The following is an 18,727-nucleotide window of genomic DNA, read 5'->3' on the forward strand; positions in this document are numbered from 1 at the left end:
CCCCCCCCCGCTGCCCCCCCCCCCCCCCAGCCCGGCTCGAGGGGCCGCTGCACCGTTTGGGGACGGGGTTTGGGGTGGGGGGGGGAGGCTGCGGGTGGCCCCCGCCCTGGGCTGGCACCGGGGTCCCTCGGGTGCCATGGGGGGGGCACCGTTGCATGGCCGTCACCCCCCTCCCCCCCGGCCTCCATGCCCAGCTCCGGCATTGTCCTGGCTCCCGGAGCGGTGCCCAGCACCCACTGGGTGCCCCCCACCCTTGGGTGCCCACTATGGGGGGGGGGGGGGGCAGCACGTGTGTGTGTGTGTGTCCCCCGCCACCCCATTGCGGGCGCCCCTATGGATGCGGGGCGTCGTTGAGGGTCTAAGGCTGGGGGTCCTGCCCCCGGGGGGGGGGGATGCACCCAGTCCTTGGGGGGTGTGTGTGTGGGGGGGGTGGGGTGGGGGTTTGGGGTGGGGGGGGGCAGGCAGGGCCGTGCCCGTCCCAGCCCCTCCCCAGCGCCTCGCCGGGCGGCCCAGCCTTGTTCCTCTGGATCCTTTTCCGCCTCCGCGGGGCCGGGAGCCAGCACTCTCGGCAAATAAACATCCCCCGCCGGGCCTCGCGCCAGCGCTTAAATAAACAGCCAGCCCGGGATTGTGAAAGCCCCGGGCCCCCCCTCCCCATACGCTGTGTCCCCCCACCCCAAGGCCCTCACCGCTGGCCTGGTGTGTGTGTGTGGGGGGGGGGGGGGCGGGTTGCGGGGTCCCTGCCCGGCCGGGGGGGCTCCCACCCGTGGTACGGGGTCAGGGTGCTGTGCCCAGAGCCCGGCCGGGCGGTGGGTGCTGGTGCTGGGGGGGGGGCGGGTCTCGGAGCCCCCTCCCCGTGCTGGGCCAGGAGGTGGCAACCCCCCCCCCCCCCCCTCCCCCAGCGCCCCCGTGACGCTCGGGGACACGCGGCGGGGGCGCTGACCTCAGGGGACCCCGCGGCGCTTGTCAGTGTCCGTCCCCCCCCCCACCTCGTGTCCCCTGTGCGTGGTGCTGGGGGGGGTCCCCGCTGCGTGCCCCCTCCCCCCCCCCCCCCCGGGCCGTAAACCGGGATTAGTGACCGGTGGTGGCGGCATTAATCGGGGGGGGGGGGCGGCGTTAATCCCACGGGCACGCTGCGCCCTCCCGGGGCCATGGCGGGACGCGGTGCTGGGGAAACTGAGGCACGGGGCGGTGGGCAGCGCGTCGGGATGGTTTGGGGGTGTCACAGCCTGTGTTTTAACCCCCCCCCTCGTTTTCTTTTTCTGCCCCCCCCCCCCCTCCTTGCAGCACCCCAGGAGCCGCGGCCGTGCCGGGACAGGCGCCGGGCAGCCCCATGCTCTGCTCACCCCACGCCTGAACGCGCCCCCCCCTGCCCCCCCCCCCCAGCACCGGAGGCCCCCCGCCATGGCCAGCAACAGCAGCTCCTGCCCCACGCCCGGGGGGGGGCACCTCAACGGCTACCCCGTGCCCCCCTACGCCTTCTTCTTCCCCCACATGCTGGGGGGGCTCTCGCCGCCCAGCACCCTGCCCGGCATCCAGCACCAGCTGCCCGTCAGCGGATACAGCACGCCCTCGCCGGCCAGTGAGTACCGAGGGGGGGCCGGAGGGGGGGCCTGGGGGGGGGGGGGGGGGGCTCTGCTTTTGTGGGGGGGGGGTCCTGATGTCGGGATCCGAGCTGGGGGTGCGTGCGGGGACCCCCCGGTGTCCGTGCTGCGGGTGCCGGCCCCGCGGCGATGCTCCGGTGCCGGGAGGGTGACACCGGGCCTGGGGGTGTCGTCCCCCGCCCCCCCCGGCGAGCTTTATAAATCGCTGCGGCGACAGGAAGCAAAGGGTTGGGTGGGCAAACCAACCTCGTATGGTGTGGGGGGGCTGGGGGCACCGGGTCCTTGCTCCCTGGCTGCGGGCGCTCGCCGTGGCCCCGTCGGCGCCGCCACCGGGGAAACTGAGGCACGGCGCGGGGCGTGCGTGCGCTAATTGCACGGCCGCCTTCGTTAATGGCCGGGGTTATAACGGCCCTGCCGGGCCCGGTTAGGGGCCGGTGACCGTTCCCCGGGCACGTTGGTGGCTGGGTGCCGGGGGGCGGGGGGCGCTCAGCACGGTGGTGGGGGGGCCGGTGCCGGCGGTGCCGTGCGCTGCGCCCTTTGTTGGCGCGGCGGCCGCCCGGGGAGGGGAGGCGATGGAGGCGATCGGCCTGCCTGCTCCTGATTCAATTTCCCCCTGACAGCCTCGTCCATCCATCACGGGGCCGCGGCCGCCACCGCCCCGCCGTGCTGGGAGCTGTGGGGGAGCCGGGCTGCCCCCCCCCCCCCCGGCCTGCCTCAGTTTCCCCAAACCCCCCCCTCTCTCCTCGCCTTTGCCGGCGGGCACCCGCGCGCCCCCGTTCCCGCGCCCTGCGGCGAGCGCCGTCGGGGTGTGGAGGTGGGCCCCCCCCCCCCCCCTCCTTTACGCCCCCCCCCCCCCCCCCCAAAAAAAAAAAAAAAAAAGCCCCGGGGGGGGTCGGTGCAGGCCCGGGCAGGGCCAGCCCCGGGCGCTGTCCCCCGCCGGAGCCGCCCCGGCGGCGGTGGGACCCAGTGGGACCAGTTGAGCGACTGGGTGGCGGCGGGTGGGGCCCCTCCTCCGCGCTCGCTCGGGGGCCATTCCCGACGCGCCGCATTGTGGGAATGGGGTGGGGGGGGGCACTTGTCCCACCCCACCCCACCCCCCCCCAACCCCCCCCGTTTGGAAGGGGCCCCGTGCCTCAGTTTCCCTTTGACCCCATCCTTAGGTTTGGGGAGGCACCGGGGGCCGTGGGCGCGCTCCGGGGGGGTCCCATCGGAGGTGGCCCCATGGGTTCCCCTGCTGGGGGGGGGTGCTGGTGGTGGGGGTGGGGGGGCAGCAGAGCCCCCCCCCCCCCCCGCCGCAGCCCCGCCAGCCCCCTCCTCATGCTCCGCCGCCCCCCCGCAGCCCGCCCGCGCCAGATGTGCTGCAGCTGCGGGGCCGCGGGGCCAATCCAGCGGGGCCCTCCCGGGGCTGCAGCCGCCTCCTGGGGGCCGGGGGGGGGGAGGGGGGGCGGTTTTGGGGCGAGGGGGGGGCACAGTGGGGCACCCCAGGAGCCAGGCTGGGCATCGGGATGGCGGCGGGGGGGCCGGCTGTGTCCCCCAAGGGTGCTTTGTCCTTGGCCCTATAGCGTCCATGGTACTGGGGGGGTTCCCTGCTCACCCCCTCCCCACCTATGGGTGGGGTGCACCCTTGGGTGCCCCGGGATGGGGGGGGGGGGGGGCACAGCCTGGGGGGGGGGCACCCCGGGGCGTGCAGACCCTCCTTGCACCACCACGGGGCTCGCAGGAGGAGCAGCGCAGGCGCGCGTTTGGCGCAGAGCTGGCGGCGGCGTGCACGCTGCGGCCGGGGCGTGCACACGCGCGTGCGGAGCCCCCCCCCCCGCCGTGTGCGTGTGTCCCGTGTCCCCCCCCCCCCCCCGGTGTGCGTGTGCTCGGTGCTGAGCAGCGGGGGCACGCTGCTGCTGCAAGGGCTGCGACCGCGCCGCCGTCCCCTGCGCCGCCGGGGGGGTCCCCAGGGGTCCCTCATAATGGGGGGGGGGGGGGGGACGACGACATGGAACCTCCTGGGAAGCTGCTGGGGACCCCCCCCCCATCCATCCAGGTTCCCAGGGGCCACCTGCGGGAAATTGCCCCCCCCCCCCCAAGCTGGGGAGGTGGAAAGGGGGGGCTCGGTGGCCCCCTTATCATGCCCCCCCCCCCCTCTGTGTGCCCCCCCCCGTGCTGTCACCCTACCCGCTGGCTCCGGTTTCCTCCGCGCCGCAGCCGCTCCCCCGCAGCGCCCCGTTAATTAATTAATTTTTTTTTTTTTTTTTTCCTTAAAAATTAATGAGCAAAACGTGCTCCCTGCGGGCCGGGGGCCGCGGGCGGGGAGCGCGGGGGCCGGGGGGCCCAGCTCAGGGCAGGGGCCGGGGAGCTCATTTTTTGGGGAGCAGGGGGGGTGTGCAGGATATGGGGGGGGGGGTCCCCTGATGCTTCCCCCCCACCCCCCCCCCCTTTTTCCCCAGGCCGGGAAGATGGATGGGGGCTCGGCGCGGCGCCTGGGAAAGCCCATTAAGGAGCAGGGTTTTCTATCACTGTCACGGGCGGGCCGGGGGGGGGCCGCCCGGGAATGCGCCGCGCTCAAAAAGCCGCTGAAGGGGATAAATGGGGTCTTTTGAAGGGGGCGGGCAGCTGGGGGGGTGGGGGGCCCCCAGGTGCTGCTTGGGGGCGGTGAGGAAGGGAAAGGGGCTGGGGACCCCCAGCCTGGCTGGGAGGAGGGGGGGTGTTGTGGGGGGGCTGGGGGGGGGGTGGGTCCACGTCCCGAAGCTCGCACAGGGTCTGGGTGTGAGCCAGAGTGACCGCTGTGGGTATGGGGTGGGGGCCCCACGTGTTCACCCCCCCCCCCCCCCCGTGGGATTTGGGGGCTCCCCGTGGGATTTGGGGGGGGTCCCCCGTGGGATTTGGGTCTCCGCCGTGCTCCCGGCCGCATCCTGCCCTCCCCAAAGCCCCAGGGCCATGGGGAGGGGGGGGGGGTCCCAGTAAGTGCCAGGGGGGCGCCCCCATCCCGCTGGCCCCGCGGGGTTGCGTGCGGGCGCCCCCCTCACCCAGTTCCTCCCGGCTTCTGCATCACGGCTTTATTTTTTTATTATTATTATTTCTTTTTTTTTAATGATCTGCCATTCCTTCTGTTGCCGCCGGAGCGGGATGGGAAGCGCTGCCCGGCGGGGGGGCCGTGGGCGTGCGTGGCGCTGCGGGGGCGGCGGTGCTGGGACCGTGGCCGTGCTGTGGCCGCGCCGTGGCCGTGCCATGGCCGTGCCGTGGCCGCGCCGTGCGGTGCCGTGGCTGCACCGTGGCCCCAAGCTGTGCGGTGCCGTGGCCGCGCCGTGGTTTTGCCGTGGCCGTGCCGTGGTTGCACCGTGGCTGCGCCGTGGCGGTGCCGTGGTTTGCGCCGTGGCCGTGCCGTGGCCGCGCCGTGGCCGCGCCGTGGCCGTGCCGTGGCCGTGCCGTGGTTGCGGTGCCGCCGGCCGCCTCCCGGCCGTGGCAGCCCCGTTGTGCGCGGCGCGGCCGAGCCCAGCAGCCATTTGTCACGCTCGCTGCAGGAAGTTGGAGCAGCGCTGGGCTTTTGTTCCCAAACCTGCTGGCTAAGCACGGCCGCTGCCGAGCTCACTCTCGCACAGACACACACACACGCCTCCGGGCTTTTTTTCTCATTCGCTCTCTTTTTCCACCCCCCCCCCCCCCCCCCCAGCCTTTTCCCCCCTTCTCGGGGGGGGGGGGCGGGCAGGCTCACAAGAAAAGCCCCGGCTGCTCACTTGCTGCCTGGGCTGGGGGGGGGGGGGGGTGCGCGGGGGGGCTGCCCGTGGGCCGTGCACGTGGGCGCTCACACACGTGCACACGCACGGTCGCACTTGCTGCGTGTGGGCGGTGTGCGGCGGCGGTGCCCGTGAGGGTCCGGCCTTGCACGCGCGTGTGTCCCCCCGGCCCTGGGTGCTTGGACAGAGCTTGGGGGGGAGCCTCTCAGTGTCCTGGGGGCCCCCCCCCCCCGGTGTCCTGGTGCTTTGGCAGCATGGTGGGAGAAGGGGTGGGGCAGAGCGGACCTGGCGGGGGGGGCAGGGTCTGAGGGGACCCCCCCCCAAGCCTTTTGGGGAGGGCGGGGGGGGCTGGTGCCAGCCGTCTGTCTGTGCTCTGTCCCTGTCCGTGTGTCCGTGGGGCGGCCGAGCTGGCCAGGCTGTGCAGGGCAGCCCCTGTTTCGGGGGGGGGGGGGGGGGGGGGGCTGCACTGTGCCCATGCAGCTCGTGCACACACGTGTGTGTGGTTGGGGTGTGCACACACACACAGGCACACGGCAAGGACACGCGTGCACAAAAATATGTGCGTGTGTGCTGCTGGTCATTGCTGGGGACGTGTGTGTGCGTGCAAGGCGTGCACATGGTGTGCCCTGTGTGCTGCAGGAGCGCACACGTGTGTACACGGTGTGCCCTGTGTGCTGCAGGAATGCACACGTGTGTGCACGGTGCATCCCATGAACTGCAGGACTGCATGTGTGTGTGTGTGCACAGTGTGCCTTGTGTGCTGCAGGAATTCACACGTGCGTGTGCACAGCGTGTCCCATGAGCTGCAGGAATGTACCTGTGTGTGCACGGTGTGCCCTGTGTGCTGCAGGAGTGCACACGTGTGTACAAGGTGTGTCCTGTGTGCTGCAGGAATGCACACGTGTGTGCAAGGTGTGTCCTGTGTGCTGCAGGAGCGCACACGTGTGTACAAGGTGTGTCCTGTGTGCTGCAGGAATGCACACGTGTGTGCAAGGTGTGTCCTGTGTGCTGCAGGAGCGCACACGTGTGTGCACGCTGTGCCCCGTGTGCTGCAGGAACGCACACGCACCCCCTTCAGCTGTGCGGCAGGAGCACGAACACGCGTGTCCACCTTCACGCGTGCACAGACACACACGTGTGCACGCACACACACGCACACACGCGTGCAGGGGGCCGGGGGTCAGGCCGAGGTGAGCCCTTCCCGGCGGGTTCAGGCGCAGTTCAGCCGCATGCCATTAGGCAAATCAGCCCCGGCAGCCCCCGGCCCAGCCCCGCAGCCGCACGGCCCCCCCCGGGCCCCCCCGCCCCCCCCCCCCCTCCCCGTCGTTGTCCCGGGCTGCCCCCGGGGCCCCGTGCGCGGTGGGGCTGGGGGGGGAGGAAGAGGAGGTGGGGGGGGGGGGGGGGGGAGGAAGAAGAGGAGGAAGGGGAGGAAGAGGAGGGGGACGAAGGGGAGGAAGAAGAGGGGGAGGAAGGGGAGGGGGGGAAGAAGAGAAGGAGAAAGGGGAGGAAGGAGAGGAGGAGGGGGGGGAGGAAGGGGAGGAAGGAGAGGAGGAGGAGGAAGAAGAAGGGGAGGAAGAGGAGGAGGAGGAAGGAGGGAGGAAGGGGAGGAAGAAGAGGAGGAGGAAGGGGAGAAAGGAGAGGAGGAGGAGGAAGAAGAGGAAGGGGAGGAAGAGGAGGAGGAAGAAGGAGGGAGGAAGGGGAGGAAGAAGAGGAGGAGGAAGGGGAGGAAGGAGAGGAGGAGGAGGAAGAAGAGGAAGGGGAGGAAGAGGAGGAGGAGGAAGGAGGGAGGAAGGGGAGGAAGAAGAGGAGGAGGAAGGGGAGGAAGAAGAGGAGGAGGAAGGGGAGAAAGGAGAGGAGGAGGAGGAGGAGAAGAGGAGGAAGGAGAGGACAGGGAGGAAGAGGAGGAAGAGGAGGAGGCAGGGCAGCCCCGCGGCGCGCAGCGGGTTAAGGCTGGGGGGAGGCGGCTCGGGAGGGACCGGAGCCGCAGAGCCGGCGGGGCTGCGCCTTCCTCCTCCTCCTCCTCCTCCTCCTCCTCCTCCTCCCCTCCCCTCCCCCTCCCCTTCCTCCTCCTCCTCCTCCTCCTCCTCCCTCTCCTCCCCCGGCCGTGCGCGCAGGGCGCACACCGCGCTCCGCCGGGCTCCGGGTGCCCCCCCCCAGCTCCCCCGGTTGCGCCCCGGGGGGGGCCATGGTGGCAGCGCGGCGCGGGGCGCCCCGGGGGCCCGCTCGGCCCGGGGGGGGGCTCTGAGCGACCCGGGGACGCTCCCCCCCCCCCCCTCCCGCCGGGAGAGCTGGGGGAAGGGGAGGGGGGGGGGCCCTTTGGGCGCCCCCCCCCCCCCCTCCTCCCCGGGCCATGTACGAGGGAGCGGAGGTGGCGGGGCTGCCCCCCCCCCCCCGGCCCCTTCCTCCGCATGGATTTCTACGGCCCGGCCCGGGGCTGCCTCCTGCCGGACAGCGGCCCCCCCGCGCCACGGGGGGCTCCGCGCCGCGCCCCCCCCTGGAGCAGCTCCGGCCGCTGTAGGTACCGCGACCCCCCCGCCGGGGAACCCCCCCCGGGACATCCCCCCCGCCCCGGGACACCCCCCCCCCCCCCCGCCGGGATCCTCCCCCCCCCCGGCCCTGGGGGTTGCTGGAGATGGGGAGGGGGTCCTGAGAATCGGGGGGGGGGGGGCCGAGGGGGTGCTGGGGGGGCCAGGATAGGTGCTGGGGGGGGGGGGGGGCTTGGTGGGCTGGGGGCTGTGCACGGGGTGCTGAGCGCAGCACGAGGTGCTGGGTGCTGAGCACGGGAAGGGTGCTGGGCTGGGGGCTGGAATGGGTGCCGGGAGCAGGGCGGTGGGTGCTGAGCGATGGGTGCTGGGCACAGGATGGGTGCTGAGCGCAGGGTGGGTGCTGAGCGATGGGTGCTGAGCGCAGGGTGGGTGCACAGATGCCGCCGGCTCGGCCATAAACAACCCTTGCCCTATTTCGGGGAGCGCTGGGCCCGTGGGGCTGGGGCCGGGTGAGGGGAGGGGGGGGGGGCCAGAGCTGGGGCCCCCCCGCCAGCCCTTCCCATGAGCGGGGGCCCCCGGCAGCAGCGCGGCCCCCCCCCCCCCCCCGCCCCCGGGATTTTCGTTCCCCCCCTAAATCCGGCGGTGGAAGCGGGGCGCTGCGCCCGGCTGCGGGGACCCCCCCCACACACTCCTTGCCTCCCCCCCCCCCCCCCCCCCAGCCCAGCAAGGGGTTGGGGGTCTCCCTGCCCAGAGGCCCGGCTGACCCCGCTGCCGTGCCCTGCGTGGGGCTGAAACGGGAGAGGGGGGTCCTGGGGGGGGGGGGGCACAGCCCCCCTGTGTCCTTTGGGGGGGGGGGGGGGGCTGCTTTTTTCAGCCAGCTTTGCTTTGTGTCCCCAGCACGTGTGCGAGGGTGCTGCTGGGGCTGGGGGGGGGGGTGCTATGGTGGGCTGGGAGGGGGGCCCCATGGTGCCCCCCCCCCAGAAGCTCTCCCAGCCGCCCTGGCCCGGCGCCATGCCTGGCGATAACGGCTCGGGGAAAAGTCCTGCTGTGCTCCGCGGGACTTTCACCCCCCCCCCCCCCCCCCCCCCCCGATAAGGGCAGTGGGGCCGGGAGGGGGGGGGCTGCTTCGGTCCCGTGAGGGGGGTGGGGGGGAGAAATAGGACAGCGCGCCCCTCTCCATGCCGCCGGTTTGCCCTCCCTGCAGCAGCACCCGGTGCCATGCGGGGTGCAGAGGCGGGGGGGGGGTCCGTTGGCTGTGCCCCCCCCCCCCCCCCCCCCCCCCCCATATCGCTGACCCCATTGTCTCGGGGCCGCTCGACCTTTCCGCTCTTATCGGCAGCGAGCGCGGCGCGAGGGGCCTTTGTCTGCAGCCGGGGCTGCCGCGGGGGCCGGGGCGCGGGGGGCTCCCAGCACGCGTGTGCTGGGCTGGGGGGGCTGCCTTCGGGCCCCCCCCCGGAGCACGCAGGGTGTCCCCGGCTCCGGTGCCGTGCCCTGATCCCGCTGACGGGGGTCCCGTCCCCTCCGTCCCCCCTGGTTCTGCGAGGCCAGGGCGGCCGCGGCTCGTGCCCGTGCCGGCAGCACCGGGAGGCTGCGGTGCCCCCCCCGTGGCTGCTACCGGCACCGGGGGCACCTCTGGGCTCTGGTCACCGTGACCGTGACCCGGCGGGCGCGTGGGCGGCGGGCGCTGGCCGGGATCCCTGGCCGAACGCCCCGTTCCCTACGTCACGCCGAGGTGTCCCCAGCCCGCGGTGGTGCCGGGGGGGGGGGGGGATTAAGGGGGGGGCGGCCGTGCCGTGCCTCAGTTTCCCCAGGGATGGGGTTGGGGCTCGGGCTGGGCTCAGCCCGGCGGGGTTGGCCCCGAGGTGCCGGCTGCTGGCCCGGTGCCGGCGCTGCCCTGCCCGCCGGGACGCCGTCGGGTTGGCACGGGGCGCTCGCGGCGGGGCCGTGGCGCTGGCGGGGAAACTGAGGCACGAGGCGGTTCCCCCGGGGCGGCGGGGAGCCCGCGGGGGGGGCACCTCGGGCTTACGTGGGGCCGTGTCCTGCTGGGGGGGTTTGCAGGGTCCCACGGGCGTGGGGTGGCCCCGCCGTCACCTCGTGTGAGCCGGGGTGGCCGGCGGCACGCGGCCGGCGCGGGGCGCAGCGGATGGGTGAGTCGGGGTGGGGGGCACCCCAGCACCCCGGCGCTGGGGGGGGGGGGGGGGGGGGGTTGCTGGGTGAAGTGGGCCCCACGTGGGGTGGCGGTGCCCGGGGCTGGGCACCCTGCAGCTCCTGCTCCTTCCCACCCCCATTCCCCCCCCCCCATCCTCGTCGCTCCCGCAGAGGCGCAGGAATTCGGGGCATGCGGGATCCTTATCTGCAGAGAGCCTGGGCGGGCGCCCACTGGGCCCCTCGGTTTGGGGCTCATCCACATGGCACAGGGTCGGGAGCACCCAGGAAGACCCCCCCCCCCCCTCCTAAACCCCCCCCCCCTTATTGTGCTCTGTCCCCGTACCCCAACGGGTGCCCCCCTCCGGACACCCGCACCCCCTCCCCATCTGCACCAGGGGCGCGATGTCCGTCCGTCTGTCCATCCGTCGGGTGGCAGCCCCGACGCCCACGTCCCTTCCCCGGCACGCGGCCCCGCGGGCGCTTTCCCATGCTTGGGGCGGGGGTGTCGGGGTGGGGGGGTGTCGGGGCGGGGGTGTCGGGGTGCCCCCGGGGCCGGCGGGGCAGGAAGCGGCAGGCGTGCGGCCGGTCGGGGCCGCGGGGCGGAGGCGGGCGCCTTCGCCCACCCGGGGATGCTCGGGAGCTGCAGCATCTGGCGTGCAGCTGGGGCCGCTTCCTCTCCTACTGGTGCTGGGGGGGCCGGGGCCCCCCCCCTGCTCAGGAGGGGGCGGCGGGGGTGGGGGGAACATGCCCGGTGTCCCCAGCAGCCCCTCCTGGTTGCATGCACCCACCCCCGTGGGAGTAAGCTGGGGGGGTTTGCACCCATCCTGCACGCTCAGCACCTTTGGGGGGGGGGGGTATTTTTTTTTGCTCTGCCCCCCCCCCCCTTCAAGGCCTGACACCACAATGAGGGTCCCTGGGGCACGTGGTCCCCTCCCTGGTGGCACTGCCGTGTCCCCGTTGCGGGTGGCGGCGGTAGCCGGGGATTCCCGCAGCGCTGGGGAGGGGACACACAGGGACAGGGGCCCCCCCCCCTCGCCCCCCCCCTTCCCTTCCCCTGCACGCAGCACATCAGAACCGTGTCAGATCGGCATTTTGCGAGCGCGGCTGTGCGCGAGGAAGTTCTTAAATTATAGAAAAGAGGCGATAAATTATGGACGCCGCTCGCGCCGTCACCTTAATGGCTCCGCTCCCTCGAGTGGCAGCGGGGATTTATTCCCTGCCGCCCGCAAAGCTCGGCCCTGGCCCCGCAGCCATGTATTGCCCCCCACCCCCCGCCCCCCCAGGAACCCAGCCCCTGGCCCCCGTGGGGCCCCCCCCAGACCAGCGCCGGGGGAAGCCGTGATCCGCCCCGGCGCTGCGGTGCTGGCACCGTCCCCGTGGTGCTGGCACCGTCCCCGTGTCCTCGGCAGCCAGGTCGGGCCGTGCCGTGGAAGGGGGGGGGGGGGGGGGCCGCTGGCTTTGTGGGTGGCTTCGTCCCCATTTGTGCCCCCCCCCCCCCTTGGCCTCGGTGCCGCGTGTGCCCCCGACCTTCATTGCGCGCCCCGTGCCGCCGGCACAGCCGGCACCCAGCAGGACCCCGCTTTTGGGTCCGCGCTGGGGACGGGGACCCCCCCCCCCCCGCCCTTGCTCTTCCCACCAATCTGTGGCATTGGGGTGCAGCCCCCCCCCCCCCCCCCCCCAACACTTCCCACGACCCCCACACACACACACCGGTTCCACGTGGCGCCGGGCCCCGTCCCGCACCGCCCGGTGCCGGCGGGCGATCCCCGGTGCCGCGGGGCCCTTTGTGGGGCGCAGCGGCTGGGGCTGGGGCGCGGGGCTGGGCTCCCCCGCCGGGCCCGGCCTTTAATATCCTGTCTGACTGGTTCACTTGGCTCGGCCTTAAGAAAAACATTCGCAAACATCCTGAGGAGCCGGGGAGCGCTTAACCCGTGCCTGGCCGCCCCGGCGGCAGCGGCCGGGGGGCTTCGGGGGGGTCCCGGGGGTGCACAAGGGGATGGGGCGCATGCCACGAAGCTTTTGCGGATGCAGCCGGGCGCTGGCCGGGGCTGATGCAGCACACGGGGGCTGTAGGGACGAGGACGGTGCTGTCCCATCCTGGGGGGGGGGGGGGGGGGGGGGGGGGCCGTGCCGCCAGCCCCCTTCCCAACGGTGGGCGACGCCTGGGGCCCCCGGGCCCTGCACGCGTGCGTGCCCGCACGTGCGAGCGAGTGTGCGGCGCCGGGCCCCTCCCGCGCGGGGCGGGGGGGGTGGGCCGCGAGGCTGCCGCGCTCCCTGCAGACGCGATCAAAGCGGCGCGGGGGGCTCCTGGGATGTGGTTTTTCTCTCTCTCTTTTTTTTTTTTTCTTTCCCTTTTTTCTTTTTTTCTTTTTTTTTTTTTTTTTGTCTGACTGAATTCCACATCGGCTCTCCGTGGCCTGGAAATGTCAAGTTGCATCTTCACCCAGCTCACCTCCTCTCCCCGCCGGCCCCGTGCCGAGCTGGGGAGGCCCCCGGCGACCCATCCCCACGGCCGGCCAGCGTGGCGGGGGCACAGCAGGGTTCTCTCGGGGGGGGGTTCCCCGCTTGGGGGTCCCCGTTTCCTGAGCGTTTCTCCTTCCCCGCAGCCGTGGAGACGCAGAGCACCAGCTCGGAGGAGATCGTGCCCAGCCCGCCCTCGCCGCCGCCCCTGCCGCGCATCTACAAGCCCTGCTTTGTCTGCCAGGACAAGTCCTCGGGGTACCACTACGGCGTGAGCGCCTGCGAGGGCTGCAAGGTGAGCATCCGGCTGTCCTGGGGGGGCGCCGTGCCATGCCGTGCCATGCCGTGCCATGCCGTGCCATGTGTCGTGCCATGCACTGTGCCATGTGCCGTGCCGTGCCGTGTGCCGTGCCGTGTGCCGTGCCGCCGGGCGCTGACCGGGCCTTGCGGGGGTCCCCAGGGCTTCTTCCGCCGCAGCATCCAGAAGAACATGGTGTACACGTGCCACCGGGACAAGAACTGCATCATCAACAAGGTGACGCGCAACCGGTGCCAGTACTGCCGCCTGCAGAAGTGCTTCGAAGTCGGCATGTCCAAGGAGTGTGAGTGCGGGGCGGGACGGGGTGGGGGCGGGGACGGGGACTGGGATGGGGACGGGGACTGGGATGGGGATGGGGACTGGGACTGGGAAAGGGATGGGGACTGGAATGGGGCCAGGAACTGGGATGGGGTGATCCCCCTCTTGGATGCAACCCGGAGTCCCCTGTGTGCCGTCGGCAATCCCAGCCGCCCCCTTGGTGCCCCCCCCCGGCCCCCACCCCCAACCAGCGAGGGATGTTGGGGGGGGGGGGGGGCCGGGGGGAGCCCCCGGGGGCTGTGTCAGCGCCTGCCCGTTGCCCGGGCGACGCGTGATGGATGATGTCAGAGATAAATGACGCCGATGCGGCCTCCTGGCGTCTGCGTGCCAGTTGTCATGGTGCCCGGCTGCACCCCCCACGCACCGCAGCATTGGGGGGGGGGGGTAATAAATGGGGGGCGATGCTGGCGGTGTGGGGAGGGGGGGGCACAGCTGCCACGCCTGGCCCCCCCCCGTGGACGCCCCCAGAGCCCTGCCCCGTCTGTGTGCCGCTGGGGGACCCCCAGCTGGGGCTGGGGGCACTGCTGGGCTTGGGGGGCAGCACCCCGGGGGGGCTCCAACGGCACCTACAGGGGTCCCCCCGTCCCCCACCAGCTGCCTGCGGTGATGAACGCGGCGTCACGGCTGCGATTCTCCCTCCCCGGTTACCCCCGCGCTCTCCTCTCCTCTCCGCTTTATTGGATTTCGCCGCGCGGCCGTGAGCGATCGCCCCCGTCCCCGGCAGCTCCCCCCCCCCCGCCCGCCTGACGGATGCGGTGTCGCCCCTAATCGCCTCCTAATGACTCCAGGCCTTTTATTCTTTTAATTTTTAATATTTTTTTTTAAGTGAAGCCGCGTGCCGCTGGCCATTTGTCAGCGCGGCGGATCCGGCGGGCGGGCGGCGGATCCGGCGGTGAGGGGGGGGGGGGGGTGGTCCCGGGGCTGGGTCCGGGTGGCGCTGACCCTAAAATCCGTCCCCGCAGCCGTCCGCAACGACAGGAACAAGAAGAAGAAGGACGTGCCCAAGGCGGAGTGCTCGGAGAGCTACATCATCACGCCCGAGGTGGAGGAGCTCGTCGAGAAGGTGCGCAAAGCCCACCAGGAGACCTTCCCCGCCCTCTGCCAGCTCGGCAAATACACTACGGTGAGTGCCGGCGTGCCACCACGGGGTCTTGGGGGTGGGGGGTGGGGGGTGGTCTGGGGGAGCGGGGACACCCCCGCCTTAGGTAGCCCCCCCCCCCCCCCCCCTCACCTCCCCGCGGCGGTCCCGCAGAACAACAGCTCGGAGCAGCGGGTGTCCCTGGACATCGACCTGTGGGACAAGTTCAGCGAGCTGTCCACCAAGTGCATCATCAAGACGGTGGAGTTCGCCAAGCAGCTCCCCGGCTTCACCACGCTCACCATCGCCGACCAGATCACCCTCCTCAAAGCCGCCTGCCTCGACATCCTGGTGAGAGCGGGGACGGGGAGCGGGGCCGCCGGCGGGAGCGCGCGCGGTGCCCGCGAGGTGCTGAGCCCCCCCCCCCCCCCTCCCCCCTCCCCAACTTCCCGTCCGGGTCCTCCTCCCCGAACCCGCCCCCCACCCCCACCCCACCCCCCCCTCCCCACCAGATCCTGCGGATCTGCACGCGCTACACCCCGGAGCAGGACACCATGACCTTCTCGGACGGGCTGACGCTGAACCGCACGCAGATGCACAACGCCGGCTTCGGGCCCCTCACCGACCTCGTCTTCGCCTTCGCCAACCAGCTGCTGCCCCTCGAGATGGACGACGCCGAGACGGGGCTGCTCAGCGCCATCTGCCTCATCTGCGGAGGTGGGTGCCACGCCGGGGGGGGGGGGGGGGGGGGCTGTGGGGGTGCCCACTGTGCCCCCAGCCCCAAAGCTTCGCCGGAGAGACCCTACGGAAACAAGCCAGCCCCCCCCCGCCCCGTGCCTGCCCCCTCCCCAAATTGCTGACCTGGAAAAACCCCTCGGTGCCCTTTGCCAGCCTGCTGGGGGAGCTGGGCCACATCCGGACCCCCTGCGTGGGCGGGGGGGGCACAACAGGACACGGGCGGGCCCCCCGTAACCGCTGCTCCACCCCCCACCCCACCCCCCCCACCCAGACCGCCAGGACCTGGAGCAGCCCGACAAAGTGGACAAGCTGCAGGAGCCGCTGCTGGAGGCGCTGAAGATCTACGTGAGGAAGAGGAGGCCCAACAAGCCCCACATGTTCCCCAAGATGCTGATGAAGATCACCGATCTCCGCAGCATCAGCGCCAAGGGTGAGCGCCGGGGATTCGGCAGCACCCAGCTGGGGCTCGGCATCCCCGGGGCGGGGGGAGCATCCCTGGGGCTCAGCACCTTCCCCAGGGCACAGCATCATCCAGGGTCCCCCCACAGCATCCTCTGGGGATGGTGGGGGACGTGTCCCCATGTCCCTTCTGCCCTGGGGCTGCTGATGGGGGAGAGGAGCGGTATGGGGGTGCCACCATGGGGGGTGCTGGTTTGGAGTTGCTATTTTGGGGGGGTGCCAGTATGGGGGTGGCAGTTTAGGGGTGCCTATTCAGAGGTACCACTTTGGAGGTGCCGGTTTAGGGTTACTGTTTTGGGGGTGCTGGTTCAGGGGTGTCAGTTTTGGGGTTCCAGTTTGGGGGTGCCAGACTGGGGTTGCAGATCTGGGGGGGGGGGTGCCCATTCAGAGGTGCTGGTTTGGGGGTCCCAGTTTGGGGGGGGGGGGTGCCCCCCCCCCCCACCCCCCTGACCCCCACCCATCGTCCCGCAGGCGCCGAGCGGGTGATCACGCTGAAGATGGAGATCCCCGGGTCGATGCCGCCCCTCATCCAGGAGATGCTGGAGAACTCAGAGGGCATGGACACGCTGGGGGGGCAACCGGGCAGCCCCCGCGCAGGCAGCCTGGGGCCCCCCCCGGGCAGCTGCAGCCCCAGCCTCTCGCCCAGCTCCAACCGCAGCAGCCCGGCCACGCACTCGCCGTGACCCGCGCCCGGCGCGCACCAGGACAGAGCCCGGCCGCCGGCACAATTTGAGGGTGCGAGCGGGGGGGGGCCCAGCTCCCCGGCTCTGGCTGCAGCCCCCCCAGTGGGGGCGGACTCCTCGCAGCCCCCCCCCCCCCCCCCCAAGCCGGAACAGCCCCGGGACTCCCCCCCACACACACACTCTTTTCCCCAGCCGGACCGGACCCAGCGGGGAGCAGCGCCCACCCCTGGCCCTCCCCAGCCCCGGGGGGGGGGGGGGGAGGGGCTGCGCAGTGCTTCGGTTGAGTTACATTTCAGGGGCATGGGGATCCTCCCCCCCCCCTCCCCGGGCTTGGCCACGGCCCCCGGGACCCCCCCCCCCGCCCCCGGCCCCACCAGCACCAGCACAAACGGGATCGCGACCACAGAGCCACCGCCCCGTCCCGTCCCAGTCTGGCGGGGAGGACCCGGCCAGACCCCGCACGCCGAGGAAGCAGAGTCATTTAAAAGAGAAAGAAAGCAAAGTATATATATATAAATATCTATAAATATCTATAAATACGTTTTAAAACCTTTGTAAAAGTTTGGAGGGGTTTTTAGGCCTGTGCAGGTGGAGGGGGCACGGCGGGTGCTGCCGGGGTGGGGGGCGGGGGGGCGGGGGGGGGGGGGGGGCACACGATTTATTATTATTAATTTTTTTTTTTGTTGTTGTTGTTGAGATTTTAGTGGTTTTAGAGTCAGGGGGTGCCGGGTGGGCCCCTGCCCTGGCCCCCCCCCCCCCCCCCCCACCACGGCGGGGCGGGGGCTGGGGGGTCCTTGCACCCGCGGGGAGCGGGGCCCGGCCCGGCCGGCACGGGGAGGACATGGGGATGGGGGGGGACTGGCTCCAGAATAAAGTTTATTTATTCTAGCGCCCGGCTCGTTCTTGCTGTGGGGGTACCGGGTGGGGGTATGGGGACAGGGAGGGGGAGGCACAGTCCTGATGTGGCCTCGCTTTGGGGTAGGGTGGGGGGGTGGGGGGCCATCTGCCCTCCCTGGCTCTGGCTGTCCCCAAAATTTGGGCTGGGGAAGGCCTTTGGGGGGGGGGGGGGGTCCCACCAGCACCCACAAAGCCATGCCTGCCCCTCCCCACCCCCCAGTGCCAGGGGCCAGCCCCAGCATGCTCGTGGCTTGTGGCCTGAGCAGGAGTTTGGGATATTGGATATTGGGGGGGGGGGGGGGGGGGGGGGGGGGGGGTGTGGCAGCAGGGGGTGTCCCCACCACCACGCGGGGATAGGACCTGTTTGTTTTCCTTTTTGTCCGTTTTTCTTTCCAGCAGCCGCCGGGTGAGGCCCATCCGCCGCCCACAACAGGAACCAGGGGGGCACCGGGGCACGGCGCGGCCACTTCCCCCCCGTCTCACCTCCCCAGAGAGCGCAACGAGGCCGGGCTGAGAACGGCCTCAACTCACGCCAGCGATGGCAGCCCCCGGCTACACGGCCAGGGCTCCTCGTGGCGGGGGGCACGGCTCCTCCGCGGCCCCCGCCGGCTGCCCGGGGGCCGGTGCCCGCTCCCCCGGCCGGGGGCAGCAGGCGGCTCGGGGCGCGCGGCTCTTGCGCAGGAGGTGGGCGAGCTCGGCCAGGCTGAGCAGCGCCGACACCAGGCCCACCACGAAGTAGAAGTGGATGAAGACGGTTTTCTCGGTGGGGCGGGAGACGAAGCAGTCGACGCGGTGCGGGCAGGGCCGGCTGCGGCAGACGAAGAGGGGCTGCACCCTGAAGCCGTAGAGCAGCGCCTGCCCCAGCAGGAAGGCCAGCTCGGCCGCGATGCGTGCCACCACGCTGCCCACGTAGAAAGCCTGCAGGCGACGGGCGCGCTGCCCCGGGGGACCCCCGCGCCCCGGCTTGGCCGCTTGGTGCACGGCGAAGATGACGAAGAGGGCGGCGGGCGCCGAGAGCACGACGACGTGGAAGACGAGGAAGCGGTAGTGGGAGATGGGGAAGGCGGCGTCGTAGCACACCGGCTTGCAGCCCGGCTGCTGCGTGTTGCAGACGAACTCCTCCTGCTCGTCCTCGAAGACGTCGCTGCCCACGGTGGCCAGGACCAGGATGCGGAAGAGGAGCATCACCACCAGCCAGAAGCGGCCCACCATGGGCGAATGCTCCTGCACCGCGTCCAGCAGCGAGCTCAGGAAGCCCCACTCGCCCATGGCCGCGCTGCGGGACCGGGGTCAGCACCGGGGAAAGGAAAGGGGGCACCGTGCCCATGGGGATGGACCCCAGCGGGCACGCAGCCTCCCCCGGGGGGGGGGGGGGCGGGCTCACCGCCCTCCCTGAAGGCACCATTGAGCCTCCAGCCCTCAGCAGGGTGCTCGGCCGGTGCCAGCCCACTCGTGTCACAAATGTCCCCAAGCTTTTGCTCGCTCCCGCAGCGATGGGGACAAGGACACCAGTAGGGTCAGGACTATGGGGTCCCCATCCCTTGTTCCCCCCCTCTTTCTGTGAGCCGCCTCCCCCCCCCCCCAACCCAACAGGGTCAGCCCTGGTACCTGCGGAGGCTGCGGTCCCCGTGGTGGCTGCGGTCCCCACTTGCCCACAGCGTGCCAGCGCGGCTGTCCGGGGCTGTCCGGTCCCTGGTCCAGCGGGGACAGGATGACAGCCCCGCAGCCACGCCTGGAGTCCTTTTAAAGAGACAGAGCGGCCGCAGGGGCGCCCGGAGGGGAGGGAAGGGCTCGGTTCTGCTGGCGGGGGGG

General features: G+C 72.0%; 3 protein-coding genes across 3 annotated transcripts in view; 2 read left to right on the forward strand and 1 right to left on the reverse strand.

Moving 5' to 3' along the window:
- CDC6 (cell division cycle 6) overlaps positions 1–3,089 on the forward strand; it is a 16,919-nt gene extending 13,830 nt beyond the window's left edge. The window contains exon 12 of the transcript XR_005814604.1: positions 3,077–3,089. The gene's annotated coding sequence lies outside the window, so the exon portion shown is untranslated. The remainder of the gene's footprint in view (positions 1–3,076) is intronic.
- The window catches only part of RARA (retinoic acid receptor alpha), a 22,388-nt gene extending 5,817 nt beyond the window's left edge, over positions 1–16,571 (forward strand). Inside the window, exons 2-9 of the mRNA XM_040536813.1 lie at positions 1,288–1,582; positions 12,570–12,718; positions 12,884–13,025; positions 14,023–14,183; positions 14,313–14,489; positions 14,651–14,855; positions 15,148–15,306; positions 15,807–16,571. Of these exons, the coding sequence (XP_040392747.1) occupies positions 1,405–1,582; positions 12,570–12,718; positions 12,884–13,025; positions 14,023–14,183; positions 14,313–14,489; positions 14,651–14,855; positions 15,148–15,306; positions 15,807–16,018 (1,383 nt within the window). The 5' untranslated portion in view covers positions 1,288–1,404 and the 3' untranslated portion in view covers positions 16,019–16,571. The remainder of the gene's footprint in view (positions 1–1,287; positions 1,583–12,569; positions 12,719–12,883; positions 13,026–14,022; positions 14,184–14,312; positions 14,490–14,650; positions 14,856–15,147; positions 15,307–15,806) is intronic.
- Positions 16,572–17,248: 677 nt separating this feature from the next.
- GJD3 (gap junction protein delta 3) lies at positions 17,249–18,720 on the reverse strand. Its single transcript, XM_040536914.1, has 2 exons — positions 18,524–18,720; positions 17,249–18,191 (listed from the first exon to the last, which is right to left on the reverse strand). The coding sequence occupies exon 2, from the start codon at positions 18,182–18,184 to the stop codon at positions 17,468–17,470; it is 717 nt and encodes a 238-aa protein (XP_040392848.1). The 5' UTR covers positions 18,185–18,191; positions 18,524–18,720; the 3' UTR covers positions 17,249–17,467.
- Positions 18,721–18,727: the final 7 nt, after the last annotated feature.

Source organism: Cygnus olor, chromosome 25, assembly GCF_009769625.2.
Source record: "Cygnus olor isolate bCygOlo1 chromosome 25, bCygOlo1.pri.v2, whole genome shotgun sequence".
In the NCBI taxonomy this organism is placed as follows: domain Eukaryota; kingdom Metazoa; phylum Chordata; class Aves; order Anseriformes; family Anatidae; genus Cygnus; species Cygnus olor.

Excerpts from the sequence above, each read along its gene's own strand:
- GJD3 (XM_040536914.1), bottom strand. The coding sequence starts at position 18,184 with ATGGGCGAGTGGGGCTTCCTGAGCTCGCTGCTGGACGCGGTGCAGGAG.